The sequence below is a fragment of the Catharus ustulatus genome, chromosome 5 (assembly GCF_009819885.2).
Source record: "Catharus ustulatus isolate bCatUst1 chromosome 5, bCatUst1.pri.v2, whole genome shotgun sequence".
Lineage (NCBI taxonomy): Eukaryota > Metazoa > Chordata > Aves > Passeriformes > Turdidae > Catharus > Catharus ustulatus.
Genome location: NC_046225.1, coordinates 49,008,010 through 49,030,387, shown reverse-complemented (window position 1 = coordinate 49,030,387; position 22,378 = coordinate 49,008,010). Strand labels below are relative to the sequence as shown.

The 22,378-nt window shown below is 37.7% G+C and overlaps 1 protein-coding gene across 13 annotated transcripts in view; it reads right to left on the bottom strand.

Moving 5' to 3' along the window:
* The window catches only part of FRYL (FRY like transcription coactivator), a 176,098-nt gene that overhangs the window by 110,447 nt on the left and 43,273 nt on the right, over nucleotides 1–22,378 (bottom strand). For 8 of the 13 annotated variants that reach the window (XM_033061422.2, XM_033061424.2, XM_033061423.2 and 5 more), the window contains exon 1: nucleotides 16,859–16,962. The exons of 3 other annotated variants lie outside the window; for them this stretch is intronic. In XM_033061422.2, coding sequence (XP_032917313.1) covers nucleotides 16,859–16,934 — 76 coding nt within the window. In that variant the 5' untranslated portion in view covers nucleotides 16,935–16,962. Of the gene's footprint in view, nucleotides 1–16,858; nucleotides 16,964–22,378 lie in introns of those variants that run through there. 2 more of the 13 variants (XM_033061425.2, XM_033061435.2) reach the window with 1 other exon arrangement.

The following is a 22,378-nucleotide window of genomic DNA, read 5'->3' as shown; positions in this document are numbered from 1 at the left end:
CAGTAATTTCACGATTATAAGCCGCACTTCCGGATGCCAGCAACTTTTCATTCTTTGTCCACACATAAGCCGCACCTGATTATAAGCCGCACATTACAATACAGAGTGTGATAAAAGGTATCTGTTCTATCACCATCTGTTGAGGGTGGGGGCAGTGATCCTTATCTCAACGGCAGATATTCTGCTAATGGGCCATCCATTGAAACCAGGTAGGTCATTGTTCTTTATCTTTTCACAACCCATCCTTCCTCCAGTGAGTCATTTTCTGCTAATGGCCATTGAGTCCCACTGTGTGACTGATAAAATTACTTCATCCCATTGGAAGTTGCTCCAGCCAGGGGGAAGAACCCAACATTTCTTACCAAAATAAAAACAGAGGTTTTGGGACCCTAAGGGAGCCCCTTTCTCCACTGGACTCCAGTGGAAAACCGGATTTCTCCACATCACCACTGGACCTTTAGAGGGAAACTGCACCTTCTACAGGAGCACTGCTCCAACTGAATCACATCTGTCACTGCAGGAGGATGCAGCCACCATTTAATGGGACTGCTACCAACACCCTGCCTGACGGGGTGTCAGGTTGTACTCTGACTTTGTCAGGGTTTGGGGTTTGTTTCTTTGTAGTACTGTATTTCTATTTTAATTTCCCTAGAAAATAACTGTTATTCCTAATTCCCATATTTTTGCCTGAAAGCCCCTTGATTTCAAAATTATAATAATTTGGAGGGAGGGGGTTTACATTCTCCATTTCAAAGAGAAGTTCCTGCCTTTCTCAGTAGACACCTGTCCTCCAAACTAAAACAGCGACTTTTTGTTCTTTGTCCATATATAAGCTGCACCTGATTATAAGCCGCGCTTTGGGTTCGGACCAAACTTTTAGTCAAAATGGTGCAACTTATTATTGTGAAAATACTGTAGATGGTTGAGTATTTTTTATTTACTTGAGTAGAACACACAAATAACTATATTATGAAATTTTATGGTTGAAAAAGAGATCAGATCTGACATACAGGATAGTGCGAGGATATCCAGGGTGGTAGTCAGAAATAGATTGTTAGTTGTTACTGAACCCCCTCTGTCCACTGAGAATGTTGGATTTAACAGCATCAACGGCTGCTAGAAGTCACAGTTTCTACTGTAGTAGGAGATACTGCTGAAGATCATCTGATCTCTAATGCTATGTAATTAGTGTCTGACAGCAGGACAGTATGTCCCACCTATGGTACAAGCAGCCACCATGGCAAACAAGATTTTAAAATTAAATACTAATTTAAAAAAAAAATAAAAATAGAAGATGAATATAAGATAAATTTTACGTACATTTTAAAAAATCCTCAACAACACAACAGCTAGGAATAGATGGGAAATACTGGCTGAAATTTCTAATGCATATGCAAGAAGAACAACTCATTTTATGACTCATTTTACAGAGCCTTGTATAGTAGACCATGTATGTAGATTATTATCAGACAGGAAAAAAAGAAAAACTAAAAAATAATTTTGATAGCACAAGATGCCAAAAGAGCAAACCATACACAGTGGAAAACAATGTGATAGAACACAAAAACTGGAGGGGGAAGAGGAAATCAGTTTGAACTCAATTGTCTTAAGTCCTGCCCAGTCACTCTTGATTACAGCATGCCATCAGGATATCCTGGCCATTAAAATGTCAGATCATTAAAAATATAGTTTATGTAATTCCTTTTCTAGAATAACTGCCAGAATAGAAAATCTCTTCAGATAAAATACTTCAATTAAAAATAATATTTTGAATTTCACAGAAACCCTTACTTAGAAAGAAGCGAGATTTAATTAATAGCATACTTCCAAACTACTAATTTATTTAACAAGTTTTGTTTCACTGTCAGAAAGCTGCTCTCATGTACAATCAGCTTCAAAGACTGTAAAGAATAAGTCTCAGCTGTCCATAATCTAAACATAATCCATACATTTGGAAACAGAATAATGGCAGAAATGTAAAGGTTCAGGGTTGTAAGTTGAATTCCCAATCGCAATTTTCAGAAATGCTCCTGATGTTTTATAGAACGGTAGCCTTGAATTCAATACATGCATTTCTGATCAAAAACAGTTCTGTAATCAAGTTGTAAACTTCTTAGAGAAACAATACCACCCCAAGCAGACATCTGGTACCTACAGTCTCCTTTCCCAGTAGACCTTTTGCAGACTTAACATGCCCTTTACTGTCAAACTACTTTGCACAGCACAAGGTGTCCAAACATAGGTATTCGTCCTGGTATCTCAGCTTCCTTCAAAACACTGAACTTCAACAAATGAGCATATATAACTATCACCATTCACTCATTTACAAATTCCCTCAAAAGAATAACCACATAAGTATAAAAAACCCCCTAAACTTGTTTCTTTACTTCCTATCCTCATTAGCATTAGGATTCTACAGCATTGCAAGTCGTACTTCCATTAACGATGCAAACACAGAAGCAATTCTATTCCAGTATTATTAACTTGCCAAAAAAAAAGCTTACAGCATTAATTTTAAAGGGCAAGATCTGATGCTAATTTTTTATTTAATTTTATTTCTGCAACAGGAACAAAGACATCAACTTCCCACAGAAAATGGAAAGCAAAGACAGAATTGCATAACATTGACTTTATCTGTTAGTTCTGATCCACTTGCACTTTGGAAAGAGTAAATTGAGCCCCCACTAAGCCTCAGCCAGTAGTATTCCCTGCTTTTCATGGAGGTCTTTAAGTTCAGGGACATCACCATGCCAGTCAGTTACCATGCTTTTAGATGGTATGTGATCATGTGATGGCTGAGAGGCCCTAATGCATTAGAGTTATTTCTCCTTGAGTTCTGGAGATCTGGAGACTTTCATTATTTAGAAGAAGTTTCCAAGGGGGATGCAGATTCCTACAGAGCAAATTTAACCTTGCTGAGGGCGGTTCAGTTTCTCATCATTCCCTCTCCTGATGCACGGACTCCTATTTGAGAGACCATTTGACATACTGATGGTCAACTTTCCAGGCAATAGGGAAGAAGGCACTAGTAAATTTGCATGCACTTATGACCTTTCTGATTGGCACAGAAAGTGTGCCCTGCTCAGCCCATGGGGTGAGGAATGTGGGGCAGAGAACAGAACATCTTCTGCTATGAGAGAAACCCACTTTTGCCATCAAATTGAAGGCTGCACCAGGCTGGAAACACACTGATGCTCCAAGTCCTATGTTAAGCATGAGCTAACAAAGGCAATAAAATTATATCAATGCCTGGCAAGGTGATGTTAAACTAAAAACCAGAAGGGAGGTCAAGGCAGCAGTGCAAAGATACACTAGTCAGGTCTGAGGAGTGAAAGAGTAGGAAGAGAAGGAAAGATATTTTTATTTGCTAGTGTTTATTCCATATTTCCTTATACACTGTTCTGTAAGTTAAGGAAGCACACATTTCCACTGCAATGATGAGAGTGAACCTACTCTGAATAAAGCATTCATTTCCACGGTATGCTAACTACATGAAGAGAAAGAAAAACACAAACCAAATCTGAAGTTTTAAGAAGTAGCATTTAAAATCTAAAACTAAAGCAAGGATATAGCAGCAAAGGAATACACATAAATACAAGCTGCAAAGACGTCATTCTAACAATTGTCATGGCAAACATACCACATGAGATGATGTTTTATTTCCTTTCAATATATTAAAAGATGTATATACAGCACATAAAAATGCATCCTGTAACAAGGTCAAAGTGACCACAGGCATGCCTTTGTTAACAAGCAAACAGAAACTTAAATGCCTTATCTCATCTTGCCTAATCCACAGTTCTCTGGAAAAACAAAACTTCACATCCTTAGTTTGCAGACTTCAGGATATTAAAAGCTCTATTAGTCCACTGTGCTTGAAGAAAAAACAATATCAAAATGCTCAACGAATTTATGCTTAATATTATTTCCCAACAGATTGTGTCAGAAGCCAGCAGCTTTTGCACAGAGGTCTCTTGCAGAGCACAACCCAAGGTAGCTTGTTTAACCTTCTCTCCCTTTGCTGCCTGCTTATTCTTTCCTTGTGAGAAGAGGGCAATTCCAGCTCCCAGTTCAAAGAGGAAAATACTTTTCCTTATTATCCTCATTATGCTCATTATCCTCAATTATCCTCATTAATGTCAAATTGATACCTTTCCTGAGTAAATGCAAGAAAGTAATGAATGCTGGCAGTTTTGCTCTAAAAGACTACTTCGGAAAAGGACTCAGGAACATCAGTTACAAAGTAACCAAGAACGTCAAATTATGTATCATTGAAAAACAAAGAAAAAAAACCCCAAACCCAAAACATTAGCCTACACCAGGTCCATTTACAGAGCACATTCACCTAGTAAATAACTGTCTCGCGAAATGCTCAAAAATATTGTATTAGTATTTCTGATACCAAGGTATGTTTTCAAAATTGAAGTGTTAGGTATATATACACAAGGATTTAAAAAAGCAAAGAGAATAAACAAACAACTACAACTGAGCATTGGATTATGCTTAAGCATACACAAATCAGGGATAGAAATGTCTCATGAATTAAATATCAGTTTCAGAAAAGAACAACTGCTCTACGCTCTGATTCTGTCGGTTTTGCCTGGTATTCCTCCATATGAACATAAGAGCTGAAAAGGAAAATAAACTAGACTAACTCAATCTGCCACATTTAACACAAACATGTCATAGGCTGAAAAATAGAAAAAAGTGAAACCAACATTTTGAAAAGCATATTCTTACAGTATTTTTGCAGAGGAATAAAAAAAACCAAAACCCTTTTTCTTTTCACATACATGTAACTACTAAATTTAACTGTAAAATAATTATCTGATCATTTTCCTGAATTAAATTTTCTGCCCTGTACTCAGGGGATCAGCTCTTCTGAAAACTCAACTCCAGTGGGTTTCAGTTCCCAGCAGATACTATCGAAGAGTTATTAGCACATAGGAGAGATTATTTTTCAACTAAATATAAATTTCCTTGTGAAGGTATACATATATCTTATGCTGTTTTAAGTTCTGTTTTTAAATTAGGTGTAGTTAGTTGTCTGTGTTTTTCCTGTTTATCAAATGTGCTCTTCTGGGCCAAGTCCTTTCATTCATCAAATTTTACAGAAAAATAGCAGTGTAAGCTACTTAATTTATTGATAATCTGGGATACCTGTTTTCTTGGGAAAAAAAGTTTGATGAATATAGAAATTAACAAATATATAGAAAATTTAGGATTGTTCATTAGGACACTTAACCAAATTTGCTTTGCATGTGTGGGTTAGTGTGGGTATTGTTTTTTGAGGTTTCTCAGTGCTTTTTTTTTACAGGAAAAGGTAGTGCTGAGTTCACATGAGACCCTAGTTACCAATTTTTTTTAAGAATAAGCATGAGCCACTTGTATTTCTAATCAGACTTTCTTACTAAATTTATCTATGCTTACTGCAAATAAAAGTAAACTAAATTAGGAAGAATCTCAAGTTGTGCAATTCCTCAGGGAAACAGATGACAGCCTTCAGGCCCCTAAGTGCTCGGATGAAGCGCAAGGGCATAGCACAAACCTGGCAAAAAAATCCCACCCAGCATGCACATAGCCAGCACTCAAACTGGACTTCAAGAAGACAATACTCAGTGCCATGCAGAGCTATTCTTAGCCACCATAAACACACCAAGGTTTCAGAGTTAACAGCTCCTTTGTCAGATCCATGGGAGGAGACTAGTCACATCTGAAATAAAAATAGGTTGTCATATGCTTGTCCATGGAATTCCAAAATACATGGCTAAATTGGTCATTTAAAAGATTCGTGCTGCGTTTATTGGTATCATAAGGGGGGAAAAAACCCACCTTTTTTCTCCTACCTTCCTCAACTTTCATTTTAAGTTTTTATCTGATTCTAATTTACTTCAAAAAGTAGTTTGCTCTCGCCACAGCAGGAAACTTTATCTGATTTCAATACACTCTTTTAAGCTCTAAAAAGACATTCTTTTAAGCTCTAAAAAGCATTGTAGAGAACTGGAACTGGGAGGCTGAGACCGGTATGAATGGGAAGTTCTGGCTGTGGAGGCACAAGGGAACGTGGGGCTTTCAGCATAGCCTGCATGAGCAACACCTGGCCAAGTGGGTACAGAGATCCCCCTGCATCCACTTGCAATTTCTCAACACACCCAGACCTGGAGATAAAGAATCATGCAATGACTCACAGAAGTGGGACAGGATGGGCACACTGAACAGTGACAATTCCAAAAACACTGCTCCAAAATCTATTGCCAACTGAAAAGGAGCCCAGGACATGTGGAGAATGTTACACCTGGCATTCTTGGCTCCCATACTAGGACCATAGATTACAGATGTAATAGCTTGACACAAGCATTGTGGTGCCTTTTTGCTGGACAAACACCTTGAGCATCCCTGTCCTAGTGCCTGGCTGCTGAGCGGACCTCTTGGAAATACATGCTTTGCTCCCCCTAGTTCACATTTTAAGTAACATCTGCTTTCCTTCTTAAAAGGTCTCACATTTACATCTGCTACCTGGCTTATACAATGCTGCAACAGCATTTCCTACACAGTTTTGTGGTAAAAACTAAATAATAGACTTCATATAGTTCTGTAGGAAGACAGGGAAAATATCCACAGCCTGTCAGCAAAGTAACAGATACGCTGGCCTACAAGCTGGAGATGGACAGGGATAAAAACATGTTTATACATAAATCCACATTTTAAAGAAAGCAGCCTGTGAGGAGGTGAGACAACTGTGTCATAGCTACATTAAGATCTGCAGTCATTCAAATACTACCAGATTTCCAGGCTTGAAAAGGAAATAAGTATCTAACTGCATGTGCTGACACCAACTATGGCTGCCAATAACAACAGAAGTACTTGCATGATATTTAGAAGACTACACAGTTCATGACAAATATAAGAATGAGGAATATACAGAAAAAATATAGGAAACTAATAAGTTCCTGCTTTAAAAATTCCCCAGTGTTCATCCCTCTTTAGGAAGAGGGTGAAATTTCCTAGTAGAAGATATCACAAAGCAAATAACAGTCTAATAATCTATAGGGCTCCTTACTGCTACTACTACATGATTTAAAAAAAAAAAAACAGGTCACTTACTAGGTCACTAACCTCTCACTTAGGTTTCCGACCAGAATTACTACAGACAGGTAGTCAATGCTGCCATTTCCCAAGTTGCAATATATAAATTTATTAGCAGTATTTTTTTTAAATGGAGCAATACTTCCTTCACTCTTGCTCACTATTGTCAGTAATAGTATACTTGTATATATACTACTAACAAAAATTATATTATGCATTGCCCAGTTATTCTACTTAACCCTAGAAATCTCAGACTCTCTGATCAAGGTTTTGGAGCGCAAGCTTCCTCAGTATACTGAGGTTACACAGGCAAATTCTGTATCTATTCTAATAAAACATTACCTCATTAATCACTCTCCAGTAATAAAACACAGATGAGATGAACAACTGACCAGCTTCTGGGGGGAACAGAAGCAGATATGCAGTTTGGCCACGGTGAGACTGCACAGCTCAGTCAGGGGTTAGGGCCTCAAAGCAGGGAGTTCTCCAGCCCTGACACCTGGAAGGAGACCAAATGCAAACCACGAAACGATAACGAGCTCTGGCCTCTGCCAAGCTACACTCTTGGCCAGTGACCTGGAAATGTGAGTTTCACATCCAGAGTTCATCGCTCATCTTTTTCCCTCAAGATGTGGTATTTAAGTTTGTGTGGTCACTTATTAACACCACCATAGAACACCGAGATGTTTTAATCGTGTCAGGATGGCACAGCTGCACCTCATGGGTCTCTTTTGCCTCTCTCAGTCCCCAAACAGCTAAAACTATCCAACATTCACAATTGCTTTCTGGCAGTCAGTCCTAGTAACCTCAGTCTTTAAACTGCAAACAATTCTCAAGGACTTAACGTAATTTTTCTCAGCACCATTAGGTAGATGGTCTCAGCAGAAGACAGCAAGCAGAAAAAAGATAAAAAAGCTTGAGAAAAAACTACAAATGTGCAAGAATATATGTTTAAAAAAACAGTATCTAAATTAAAGCTAAGCAAGGACACAGTACTTGCTCACTTAATGTTTTCAGAATAAGAAGCACAGTGCATACGATTTTTTTTTTTCATTTTAAAAACTTGAATCTACAGCAAGACACGAGTTTGGCACTGCAAGATCGACTTTTAGCGATGCTGACCTTCAGGTCAATATGCTTCAAAAAGTTTTTGTGCTTAGTGGTAGCATAATTCACATTCTTTACCACATTTTAGATAGCAAAATCCTATGGGTTTGCTACAAACCATATAGAACCAATGATGAGGACCTCCCAAGGCTCTGTCCTGCCATCCTCTCCCCTGCTTGATTAAACACATTATGCTCTTGTTTTCCTTGTCTTCTCCAAGATGAGCACTCCACTTTTCCAGTTACAGTAATGTCTGTAGGGATAACGTGGCCATAAAAGATAGAAATTAACTATAATTTAAAAATAAATACATAAGTAAAAATTTTTCAAATAAACCTCTGAGCAATTCTACAGTGATAGATACTAGGAAAACTTCTAAAAATGATATCACTTTCCTTTGGGTCACCTTTTGTCATGTTTGTGAAACTTGCGTTTGCCCACAGTTATTTCCTAATTAGTGATATAATTTTTCTTCCACAGGAAAAAGTGTAACTTGAAGTACTCCTCCAGGGTTCTTTGATCATTATCTAAGAAGAAAAAGGTAAGAAAAAACACTGCAAAATCTTTCCCATCCATGCACTTCTGCTAGGTTATTTCCAGATTTTGGGCTCCTCCTTCCTTTTTTCCTACCCAATTACTTTCTGAAGAGAGAGAGGTTCAAAGATTAAAATATCCCTACAAGCAGAACAAGGTGACTCCACCTTAATATCCCCCAGTTTAGTCTACCCTGGGTTTCTGGACACTGTGTTCAAACAGCTATCAAAAAAACTTTGAACTTCTCAGCCAAACCTCAGTACACCTGCATTAGCTTCTTTCTTTCTTCACTCTGCTGTCAGATAAACGAAGCGCTGGTTGCCAGCCTCTCTTTTTTCAGGACAAGACCTCATTTGTAGCTGAAAGAACAGTAAAAATCTGGTGATACTTGGCCCAGCTGCTATGTCCTGCTGACAGCCAGCACAAAGCAAGATGTTGGAGAGAAAAGGGAGGCAGGTTTCCACTGAGATGTCAGACACACAATTTTCTAAGCCAAACATGGGTTGCATTAAGAGTTCCTGAGCTGCTACTGACCACTGACCTTGGCACCCTCACAAACATCACTGTTCCTAACCTGAAGATCTTCAGTTCTAGTTCAGCAGCGTGAACAAAGGCAGCAAAAAGGGTTGATGAATAAAAGCAGCAAAAGGAAGAAAATCAACAGCCCCCAGAGCTACTTACACCACTTTGATAGCACTGTGAATGTAACAATTCTTCCAAATATCCCTTAATTAGTCAGCATTGATTTGCAAGGGCTTAAGGAATACATCTTTCTAGACCACCATTCTTTTCTGTACCAGTTATCTGCAAAAAAAACCCTTCAAAAAATAAAGTTGAAAATATCCCCAAATCACATGCCAGCTGTGCCTGATGGGCAGAAGCACAGGAGTTATTTATACCTCCCATGCTGTGCTTTCCTAAGATCTCTTTACAAAATTAATTGCTTCTAGAACTTAATCGAATTCTTGAGCAAGAAACCTATAAATATTAATGTTTTAAATTAAAAATTTTATTCTTGAAGATTGAAATCTTGTTTTTTAAACTCTTAGCAGTCTGTTTCTAAGGCTACATATATCTGACAAAAAGTACTCCTTTCCTTTGGATTTTCAAATTCTCTATTCTTAGGAGAAGAATGAGAAAAGGCAAAGAGAGAGGAAAATGTTTCATACGCCTGTTGTTTTCTACTGCTACTTTGAAAGTATTCAAAATACACACACATATATATTCATTAGTAGAATTTGTTCTGAACTGAGTAAATCTGTCCTATACATTGTGCTTTTCTTGTTTTACTAACTATACTTGCTTAGGGCAGCAAGTTAAAATTCTGATGAGAATTAATTAAAGAATCATAAACCATGTAATTCTATAACTGTATTGAAACATTTTCCACATCTAGCTTTTTGACCAACACTGTATTTTAAGTGCTTCTAGATCAGTCTGTAAGAGACTCCTGGATTTGTCGAATGAGAATTATTAATGGAAACTCAATGATAAAACGTTTACTTCTTCCTGTACCCTAATTTTCCAATAATTAATATTCTTATATTAAAGACAGTTAAAACAAAGCAATTCTTTGCCTCAACAATTTATTTTCTTTTGTTATTGCAGTTTGGTAGTCTATTACACACATTGGGTTTCATTTAATTCCCCTGAAATCTCTCACAAAATGTACTTTCCATCAGTCCCACTAATACAAACCTTTGCTTGTGACTTTCACACAGGCAACTGGGAATGTTAAGAGTTCAAAAAATTAATTCTTATTTACAATAGCATGGCCCAGTTTCTTTTAGGTTCCAAGTGTTCTTTCTGATCTAGAATGGCCTTTTCCTCTTTAAATTAACCCTCTATTTTGCACTGTACCTAACAGAATTTAAGAGCTCCCTTTGATTAGCATCATTACTCTTTGTATAGGAAAGAGGAAGAATATTTACTTCTATAGAATGGAAAACTTCTAACTACATCCACACAGGATATAATACAGCAAACAAAAGCTGGCAATCACCTTTCCAAATAAATAAATGTCATTGTGACAGTTATCTCTTAAATGCTATTAAACCCCCAATGTCTAAACCTTTCCCCTTCAAATACAAAAGCACCAGAGTTAGAGTGTTTAAAAAAGAAAGTCAGCAGAAATGGGGTATTTGATATGGCTTGTTGCAATTGGTTTATCTGGAGCTTTCCTGAAGTCCATGCAGAGCATGCAGTTTATTCCAGCAACAGTAGCTGACAGAGTGATTTGCATTTGGTGCACTTTCTCCTTTCAACAGCATTCTCTTCTGCAATTTGAATCATTACAGAATCTAGTTACGGGTTTAGCAGAAAGTCTATCACTTTCATAGAAAGAATTTCCCAAAGGGAAGCTCATTGTAGCATATCTGTCTGATGAAGATAAATAATGTCTATCCCAACATAAAATGTACTTCCTACAACACAAGCATTTTATTAAAAAAATAATACAAAGAATTTCACACAAAACAATCCCCAAAAAATATTTTTTTAAAATAACAATTCAATATTTTCCATCTTGACATGCAGAGAAGTCCAAAGTAAGGCTCAAAACAACATATAACTTAGCTAATTTCAACTGGTAAAAATCTGGATACATACACTTCCCTCATGAGCATCCACACTCAAATGCCCAATGTACATGGAAAGCATTACCGTACAGACTACTGACATCAAATAGGTAAGGCAGGTAAAAAATACACATGTAGGTATGAATGCTTAGCAATAATGGAAAATAGATCAACCCCAAAATAAACAAAAAAACCCACACACATCTCCAGTCATACAGAAGAAAAACAAGCAAATATAAAAAGGCTTCTCTGCAAAAGACAGGAGAGGAAGACTCAACAATCCAACTAAGTTGAGACATCCATACATGCCCACCAAAAGAGGCAGGCAGCCTCTCACTGCTAGGCAGCTGCCCCTGAACATTCTGTTACAGGAGCCTCAACATCCACCCTCCTTCCCCTGAGATCATACACATATGTATGCTGGGTATTCTTCAGCTTCAGGGTAGTACCTGGCTTTGACTAGTCTGGATGTTATACTTACAGCCTTGTTATGGTCTTCCAGTCTACATCCACTTACAGATCTTGCTATTCCAAACTTACTTGGAAACAAAGAAAGAAGGGAGGAGGGAAAAAAAAACCCAGCCAATCTTCTCTGTAAAGAAATTCTGTGTAGCAAATTTTACTACACAGAATGTTACTAGCATCTCATTTAATGGAATATATTCCAACCCATATATCATGAGATGCAATTTGACTCAAGAAGTACAGCACAAGAGACCATCATCAAAGGCCACAGAGCCAAATATGGAAGTCACACTCCACAATAGATTAATACATTGATACATTCACATTGTGTTGGGTGATTAACTACTGACAGAAACTTGCTTTTCCCATAGCAACTTAAAGACTGGGGAAAGGTCATCATGTGTTCTAAAGGAAAAAAAATTGTTGCTCGAGTAGTACAGGAACCTGTAACTATATTTACTAACACAAATTGCACTTAGATGCTTGTTTTCAAAAAAGCAGAATTTAGTAGCTTTTTCAAAGCTTAATTTGGATTCATCTTTCATTTTAAAAACTCACTTTTCAATATGTCAGAACAGTCTTGGAAGATACAATCATAAAGAAAAATCGTTACATTCTCTAGAAAGAGTCTATCATGTTTCAGCATACAAGGCAACACCATTAACTGATGTGACTCTTTGAAGTCAAGGTTACAATAAAGAAAAAGTTTCCTGCAAAAATGACTGAGCATATTATTGTTTGGGATACTTAACACTAGAGAAATGAAATCAACACCCTACTTAATATTGTACTTAAATAATAATATTATTGTTTTAGAAGGCACCAAAAACAGTATCTCATGAAAACAGGATTTCTCTACATTGTGAATACTGACTTTTCCAATGGAATATAAAAGTGGTATGAAAACTCTCTAGAGCACCACAGTGCCCCTAATAACTCCTAGCCCAAAGGACAGTCTGGAAGAGAAGCAATAATGTAACATCTCAGACAATTTTTTCCCTAGGTTTTATTTTTCTTTCCTGTTTAACAGTTAATAGGAAAACAAGTTAAAATTTATCATACAAAAATGACTTCTAATACGTTAAAAACTGGTGCTTTTACCACTTTAAAAAAGTATAATCCACTAGCAAATTGACAAGAAGCAGCAAATCTGTGGTTTTGCCAAAAAGCCACACACACCTCCACAAATACTCTGCATCACCCATCTTCTCCTAAAGAATAAGCCTGTCAAGAAAATATTTGTTTTTCTAGAATTCTTCCTATGGTCCTTTTTCATATACATTCCTATTATGGCACTGTAACATGACCTTCAGCTTCAGTGCTGTTTTCAAACAAAAAGTCACAAGATAAAAATGAATCCACTACATCTACTTTATTAAATACTTTATTAACAGAGCAGAACCTCTCTTGAGAGCCAAGCATTCATTTTTGGTTGGTAAAGGAGGAAGTACATCTTCAGTCAAACTAATCCTATGGGATGATAAGTGAATCTTAAAAAGGAAACTCCAAGTGCTTTTTTTCATTCACAGAAAGAATGATTCAAAAGTATCTGCCAGGCAGCTCCCTAGTTTTCACGTGCTCGTCAGCACCTGGCAGCCATAGCTCAAATGCTTTTAAAGCTGCTCCATTTCTTTCTGATTTTATAACATCTTCCAAAACAACTGCTGTACAGGCAGATACAGCTCGCTTTCCTGGCAGGACTTTGTTCCCAGGCTCACAAGTCTCAGAAACTTTGAAAATCATTGTCACAAACCTTTATCAAAAAGAGGCCAAGGGCAACGACCTCAGTGTAGCTTTGGTGGGGGCATTGTTAAAGTGCAGCCCTGTTCTCTTAACCAGCATAAGTTCTTGAGATAGATGAATGACTTCTGATTCAAGCTGAGCAAAGTGGTATGAAAAATCTCATGAAGCATCTCCAGAACTGATTCACCAGAAGAAGATAGGGACTAATTCAAGGACAGAGAAGCAACCACACAATGAAGGTATTTCCTTCTGTTTAGTCCCTTCTGTTTACCAGACAGATAAAGCACAACTGCAGCACAGCAACAGAAAGCTGTGTGATAGGTTTAAGAAAGACAATACAGCCTATTAAAAAAAATAAAATTCCAGAAATAATTCTTTATTTCCAAACAGGACATGACTATTACTACAGTAAATATTGGAAACACAAAAAAACTTTTACTAAAGCAGTAATGGATTGTGCTTGTGTTTACTGGAAAGCTATTGTTCCTGTCCAGACTGTAAATCCCAGATGTACCTGCCTAGTTTTCACTAAAACTTGTGTCAAATCTTACAGAAAGGTATTTATTACTTAATATTTTTCACTTTAAGCAGCACCACATTTGGTTTTTGAACCCACATATTCCATTACTAAAAGCAATTCTCACAGCATCCAAACCTGCTTAAACTTAAATTAAGGTTTCTATTGACAAAATATAAGAGTTTTCTTACACCAAGCAACATAAAGAACAATCAAAATTAATTTTTTGTACAATTTAGAAACTCAGAAGAACCGTTAGACAGACCACAGATTGAAACTGCAGAATCCAAGAGCACTGAGAGACATCATCACAACTAAGATTCCTTAAATACTATGGAGCCAAGCAAACTGAGGACAAGCAGGTATGAAGCCCCCATTACGTTCACAACTTCAGTAAGCAAATAGTTCTTAAGCAGGAACATCCTCACTTCACCACTGGATAAAAGAACATTCCTGACTCCATTTAAAAAGAAGTAATGCCTAAAATTGTTGGCACAGAGACAGCATTCTGAAACTAGGCTGTATGAATGTCACTTCATTGTTGCTACTGAAAGAAAAAAAGATCAACTACAATAAAACCTTAGCCAGCACTGCAACATTATGCCAGCTAAGCAAGCCCTTAACCAGACCCATGGAGCTTTGCTGCCTTTCAGTTACACACTTAAACGCTCTCCGCAGATGCTTATTTTTATGTACATGGAAATGCATGCAAGCATGCCCACTCCTTTTCTGACATCCTTCAGTATATAAAAATTCTAAGTTATGATACAAACCATAACAAGCAGCATTTGCACCTAAAAATTCTATGAAAACAGCAAAAACATTTTTTCAAGCAATTTCTTAGCATATGGAAATTTACTGAATTTCCAAACTCATCCTCAACACAAATACTGTGTAATTCCTTGCTCTGCACATACTACATCACTTGATTAGAAAATGTTTTAGGAACAAAGCAAATGTCTTGCCCACTTCAGCCCAACTCACTAAGGCATGCATGTGAACTGCGCTCTTCAGAGCCAGCACAGGCTGCACAGAGGGCTCTGCTCCTGGCCAGCCTGCACAGCATGCCATCAGAATGTGACTCTCGCACGCTCACGGAGCAGAGGTGCAGTTATGCTGGAATCACAGCCATTTTCACAAATGGAGTGGTAATCCTGGAAAAAGTTAAATAAACCCCAGCTATCTCACCAGCGCACACAGAAAACTGGTTTGTTGGTAGATGATCCAAGTGCCACTTCCTGATGAAGGAGTCTGGAAGACCTTACTCTGTTGTGCTTACATAACAGAGGGCATAAAGGAGAAAACATAGCATCATATATAACCTCTTCTCAGACACCCTTTTTATTATTATTATTATTATTACTCTCTATCTTCGTGTTATTATTATTACTCTGTCTTGTCACAGCTGACAATTATCTAGTCTAGAAGTTGCAATTTATCTCCTTATCTATACAATTATATATCTAGTTGCAGACTAAATTTATTGTAACTGATTGTATTCTGTGATTTACTTTAGTTTGGAAACACTACACATCAATCAATGTTAAGGATTTTTAATCATTTTCATAAGGCATCTTCAACTTCTATAAAATACTGGAAAAATCCTTCTGTTTATCTCTATTGCAGCAAGCATGTTAGTAATTACCAAATTCAACTACAAGGTATAATTTGTTAATCTGCAAGACACAAATTAAACAAACTAAAAAGAAAAAACTTATATAAGGAAAACCTATTCTGAAACATGCATTGTTTTAACTTGCAAGACAATAGTCTAGACTGTATCAGTCCAAAACAGGAATTACAGCAGTTAATACAAAAAGTAAATCAGGTCTGAATGAGCTATTAGGACAAACTAAGTATCTGCATACTCTCCTAGCACTGATTAATATACTGTGTAATAAACAACTTGCTACTAATTCCTTCAAATAAGACAGTGAATATGCACTACTGCAATGAAGCTATTTTGATGAAGTGTATGGTGAGTAGAAACTGTGCATCCCAGTACATCTCAAGCAGCAACGAATGAAACATACAGCTGAGATACCAGTTACCTCCAGATCTCAACTTTTTTCATTTTCACATATAGAAGAAACTTAAGACATAGGAAACATTCAGCTGACGTCCAATTACGTCATCTCTATCACCTCCTGGCGTCCTGTCATGAAGTTGCTGTGCTTATGTTAGCAAAGCCTTCCGCACAGTGCGAGGCAGCTCCGGGCCCAAGACCCTGCATTGAAGCATGTGTGAAGGGGTGATGTGAGGACAGACAGGCTGTCTGAAGCAAGAGCAGTATCCTTGCTTCGCTGGTTCAATTCAGACAAGGAATTCTCCTAGAAACTCTCATTTCAGGCCATTTAGAAGATCCAAGTGGGCAGTTTTTGTAAGCATAATAATAGGTTTTAGGCACAAAAAATAATGCCCCCCTGTAAAATACACTGTACAAGGGTGATTGATTTGCTTCAAAGGAGCATTTGGAGCTTGACAGAACTAAGACGTCAGCATCTGGTAACTCTGCAGAGATGAGCATCGAGTTGTCACCTCTCCTGGACAGCAAAGGGTGCAAAGAACTTTATCAGACTGAAACAACCACAGCCTAAGAAAATTAAATAATACCAATATATACATACAAAATCTTACATGAACTGTGAAACAGATAGCTCTCAGACTGCCTATGCCAAGTTGCACCAGCACACAGTACCACCAAAACCCTGGTTTTTAAAGGGCAATTTCACACGGCAGTATGGAGAAAAAAAAAAAAAGGAAAAAAAAAAAAGAAAAGGATAAGCTATCTACTACACTGCTGTGGTTCCCAGTGCAGCGACAGACTTACCGCTACTGCCGCTCCAGGATTTCAGCAGAGACTTAATGCTGATCTCGAAGAAGAGGGAGTCCTGCAGGCTGAGCATGGTGCGGGCAGGGCGGAGCGGGGCGCCGGCCGCGCCGCCGCCTCCGCCAGCACCCGCGGGAGGGCCGTGCCGGTGCCGGTGCCGGTGCCGCTGACGCAGGGCCCGGGGGGCGGCGGGCAGGGGGCGGCTCCTGCCGGGGGCGGCTCCTGCCGGGACCGACCCCTCCTCGCCCGTCGGGCCCCGCCCCGGGCAGAACCCACGCTCCTCCCGAGGGATGCTCCCAGCCACGCAGAGCCCGAGCTACCCAGCCCGTGGCAGCCAAACGAAGCGCCTGCTTGCAACTACAACCAAAAGGGGCTATAAAAGGCTGTTTGTGCTTTCCCGAGTTTTAAATAAACTTCCAAGCGATCTGTTAATATCATGATGAATTAAATAAACTGCCCAGCGCTGCTATGCACAGTGCCAAAAGCCAAGCCAGCCGTCTACGTTCAAAGATCAGCAAAATCAAAGGATGGGTGGCGGTACAGGGGACAGAAGATCACAAATGAGAAAAACAGAATCACAGTGGAGGGCAGGAAGGCTGAAAGTATTCCCATGGTGGATGCTTGCAAGAGAACTACAGCCAATTTAGGTCCAACACCTCCAGCCAGTAGCAGTTCTGGATGCCTGGATGTCCCAAGGCCAGGCCAGTTCTGAGCAACCTGGTGTTGTAAAGGTGGCCCTGATACTGTGGGAGGCTAGAACTAGAATAGCGTTAAAGCCCCTTACAACCCAAACCTTTTTATGATTCTACTAGGGCTTTGGAGTTTGGTTCATGGTGGTTTTTCTCATTAATGTCTTTTAAAGGACTTGAGCTGCGGTTTGTCTGGTTTGGGGTCTTTTTCTTAGTGTCTTGTAAAGGACTTGACACAATTTTGGTGTTTCTGATAGTTTACTCTGTTCAGTATCAACTCAAACACCACAATAGAGAAAGTCACTTAGAAGTTTCAGTTCTGGGTTCCTAGGGATACAACACTGCCATACATAGCACTAAGGTTTTAATGCCATTCATTTGGGATAAAGCAAGATACTTTACCAGCAACCTTTGTCCACTGCAGTACAGAGTAAAGCAGTTTGACAAACATCCTTCCCCTTGTCCACACTACCAGGGTACAACAAAAAGTTGGTGGCTCTCTGTGAGCTTGAGGTTCACCTCTACACAGATCAAAAACACACCTGAAAGTGTCTCAATTTTATTGGACAATTCAAAAATTTTAAAAAGATTTCTACGTACGGACAGGAAGAAATTACATGGAGAGAGCAATGCTTGTTTCCGTAACTGCCCCCAAATTACATGTGTAACATTACCCCAGAACAGAAATTGGAACAACTGGATGCTGAGATTATTGTAGCAGTGGCTGCCAACAGCTGTTTAATTATGTCTATTTAAATTATAACTTGACCCACACCATACAGATGAACCAAAAAAATCACGTGGATCCAAGGTAGACTGATTAACTAAATCTGCATTATGTTGATTTTTTTTTAAATCCACAGTTTAAAAACTGCTGCCCATACTGTACTAGGAGTAAACAATCCATGAGGAGGAAATAATACTTGTGTTGTCAGACAAATTAGAATTATCTGAAGTTGCAGAAAAGATTTAAGAACACTGTGCATCAAATACTTTCAAGGTTTGGGGTTTATTTGTGGTTTTAGTTTTGTTTCTTTGGGGTTTTTCAAATCTATATCCCCCACCCCAAAAAGACAAAACAATTATCACTCACAGAGAGATAACACAAACTAGTTGATGTAAAACTAAGTGGTTTCTAAGTGACAGGTCTAACACAGCAGCAGAAGGACACTGGAGAAAGAGTGGGACAAGCCTATCACTACATTAGGCTGGTTCAAGCACCAGATGCTGTCATTTAGGTGATGAACAGCTTTATTAAGAGAGACCAGTAATATCATTCAGTTTTCACAGATTAAAAATAAGTCAAATTTTCCAATGCAAAAAATATTTTTCTATAAAAAGATACTAAATTGCCACCTATATCAAAGTAGTACTTTTATTCTTCCCAAACAGGGTACAGCAGAACATGCATCCACAGAGTAACTCTTTGGGACTTCGCATCAAACTTTCTCTCACAAGTCTGTTTCAGGTAGTACTGCCTAGGCAGTAGGTAGCATTACCTCATATTTCTGTTATGAATACATTCTAAGTTACACTTCAAGCATTCCTTTTTCCTCTTCCTTAATAAGACATAACAGAGGTTGTATTTTGTTATGAGTAGGATACAAAGGTCAGATTTTGGAACTGGCTGATGAATTTCACCACTAATTTGAAAGACTGTATTAATTATGGTTGGTGTCTGACTGCCTTTAACACTGGGCTACAGAGACTTCTTCAAAGGAATCGTTGTTAACAGTGTGCATTCCAAAATCATGAGCCAACTCTCTCAGCACCTCAAAAATAATGACTTTTAAAATACACTTTGGTTCTTTGTAGTTGCCCATTTCCCCCCCTCAGCTTTTCTTCTTTAAGTTATTAGCACCAAAAACTTATTAAAAAAACAATCATCCCAGAAACTCCAGGGGACACAATAAAACAGCCCTACAAAAATACAAATCTCCATGTTCCACCTTCTGGAGTCCTGTTAAAACAACTTTCAACAAAGCAAGAAGTTGACAGTATTTCTGTAAAGTAGCATTTCAAAATTAAATGGTTATAGAAAATATTTTTCAAAAGTTGTGTTTATTTATGACATTGAGGTGTTTGGCCAAGCAGGTTAAATGGCCTTTCACCACTGCATCTGAGAATTCATAGCAAAGCTATTTATTCATAGTATCAACTAACAATCACCATCAATTGGGTTTCCTCAAGGAAACAATTTTCATTTAAATTTTAATTTTGACCAACAATTTTAATTTTAATGATTAAGAGAAAAAAATTAGTCCATTAACAATTTTTAATAAATGAGAAGTGTATGTACCAAGAGTATAAGCTTCTCCTTCTAAGAATTTCAGTAGATGCATTAAAAACTAGGAATATATGATATTAGGAACAAAAATATTTTGAAAATGTTATTTTAATACTACATGAATATGTATGCTCTCATACATACATGCACAGACATAACAACTTTGATTAAATTGACATCATTAATTTATTAGATTTAAAAATGGTTTACACCAAGTATTTTCACAGCCCTCCCCTTCCCCAAGAATGGCAAAAACAAATTATCAGTACAAGTCCAATTAACAAGTGGAATAATGGCTTTGTCATAAATATCAGTGTCATAAGAGTTATCCCATGGTACAACTGTGTACAAGCCTTCTAATAGTTCTTCCTCCTCACAACTCAATTTAACTGCTTTATAACCAAAGGTGTGTGAATAGCAATGACTGTCATATCAGACTTTTTGGGTTTTGATCTTCCTTTGAAACAAGTTAATAAAACGATCACCAAATACCAGAATAAACAGAAAATTTCAGTATAAACCACTATGTCTAAAAATGTAAACCTTTTATTTTTAATCAAAACAAGAACAGTAAAAGCCGGAAAGCAAAGCTATGGATTACAAGCCTCTGAATCTTGGACAAACACAGACAGGGCTAACTCTTTGAGAAGAGCCCAACAAAACTTACCATGCAGAGTCATAAGATGTCAACATGCAATTCTAGAACCGTGGTTAGAAAAATATCATACAACATGGATTTTTTTTTTCCAGTTCCTCTTTTTCAGATAGGAAAATGAAAGAGTCTTCTGGAAAGTACACTGTGTCTATAACTGAGAGTAACAAATGTGACCACTAGAAATACTTATCACATTGAGAATTTATAAGAGAAGTCTTCCATAAGATTAATATTTTACTATTTTAGATAAAAATGGAAAATTAAGTACTTGCATTTAAATACAAGCAAATAGCTTTGATCTAGAAAGAAAGAAAAGTAAGAAAAAAAAATCCAAAAAGAAAATATGAAATGGAGGATCTGTGCAATACTTTTATTAATAAGCTGAACATTACACAATTCCAATAAATACACAGTTTTATACCGATCCTAGTATTTGTATACCTTTTGATTCTGGATCAATTTAACTTCTAAAGGGAGCAGACTACTATAAAGTCTATTTTTGATACTTTGTCAAGAGTCAAGGTGAGGTAAGCATGAATAAGCACACTGGTATCAGTAAGCTCTTAGAAGAGCATGACGAGAATTGGACTGTAGGTACAGTAAAGCGGAAGTGCTCAATCTGCAGAGGCAAGCTGTTTGTGTTCTACAAAAATGATTAATCCAAGTGCCCAGTCCACACCATGCTTTCTGCTCAGACATGGAAAACTCTTAGTAAAGAGGATGGCCAGAAGCAAATTGCTCAAGCTGCTTCAGTGACCTCAGTCAGCAGACTCCAGGCTGCTAACAGACCAATACATTAGAAGATTCACGCACTGTAAGCCCAGCTGCTCCAGGAAGCACTAGACTGTCCATTTGTGGTACCATTCATCCATAGCAGACTTGACCTGTACAAGCAAAGCCCATTCAGCACTTCCACATATACCTTTCAGATGGAATTTGCAATACACAGAGTAAGCTCAATCACAGGACAGGCAAGATTTGCCTTGAGTGTTGCAGTAGCTAGAGGACCCAAGCAATGTAAAAGATCAGAAACTTTAGCACTGTAGATAGTACAGATAACAGAACTTCTCTTTATTTTTAGAATTAAGTATTGAATAAAAATCTTTCTAAAAGGATCATTATCCATAGTAGGATCAATACATTTACCAGAAATGTGTATGCAAAGGCTATTAGCATAGCTTTGCTTTAATTCAAGTAACATCATGCCATTTTCTTGGAGTTGCCCATGCACATTGCTGGTAACTATTTTGAACAATGTACATGAAGTGCCATATGCATAATACTACTGCTGCTGCAGTAACTGCCAGAGATCCGGCCTGTGGCAAACACTGATATTCAAGACCAAAAAAAAAACATTAGTATGACTTGCACTATGTTGTTTTTGCTCCACCTCTACAGGCTGAAAAGATATGAAGAGTTTCATGACTGGAGCTAATGCTGCATTTATTATCTCAAAAGAGCAATATTTAACTTCAGAAAGTTGTTTTTAAATGGTAAAGAAATAACACTTTTTAAGTCATTAATTTGTGTTTCGCAGTGAGCATTACAGATTTTTAGCTTCATTTCCTTTTTTTCTCCCTTCACTCGAAGTGTTATTCCTCAGTTCTACAATAGTTTCATTTCTCTAGGAACATATTCATAACACACTACCTCCCTCCCACAAACCTTGAGCACAGCTCTTGCTATTTTTTAATTATAAAGATAGCAAGATAACAATATGATTTGTGTACTTACCCTTCTACAAAATAATTTAGATTATTTTAACAAAGCATTCTGGTATTAAAACTCAATTAAAAATCACAGCTAAGGGCATTCTTTTCAGTTACAAAAAACATGCAACTACTCTTGCTTGTAGAAATTTCTTTACATCTTCACATCTTTACATCTTT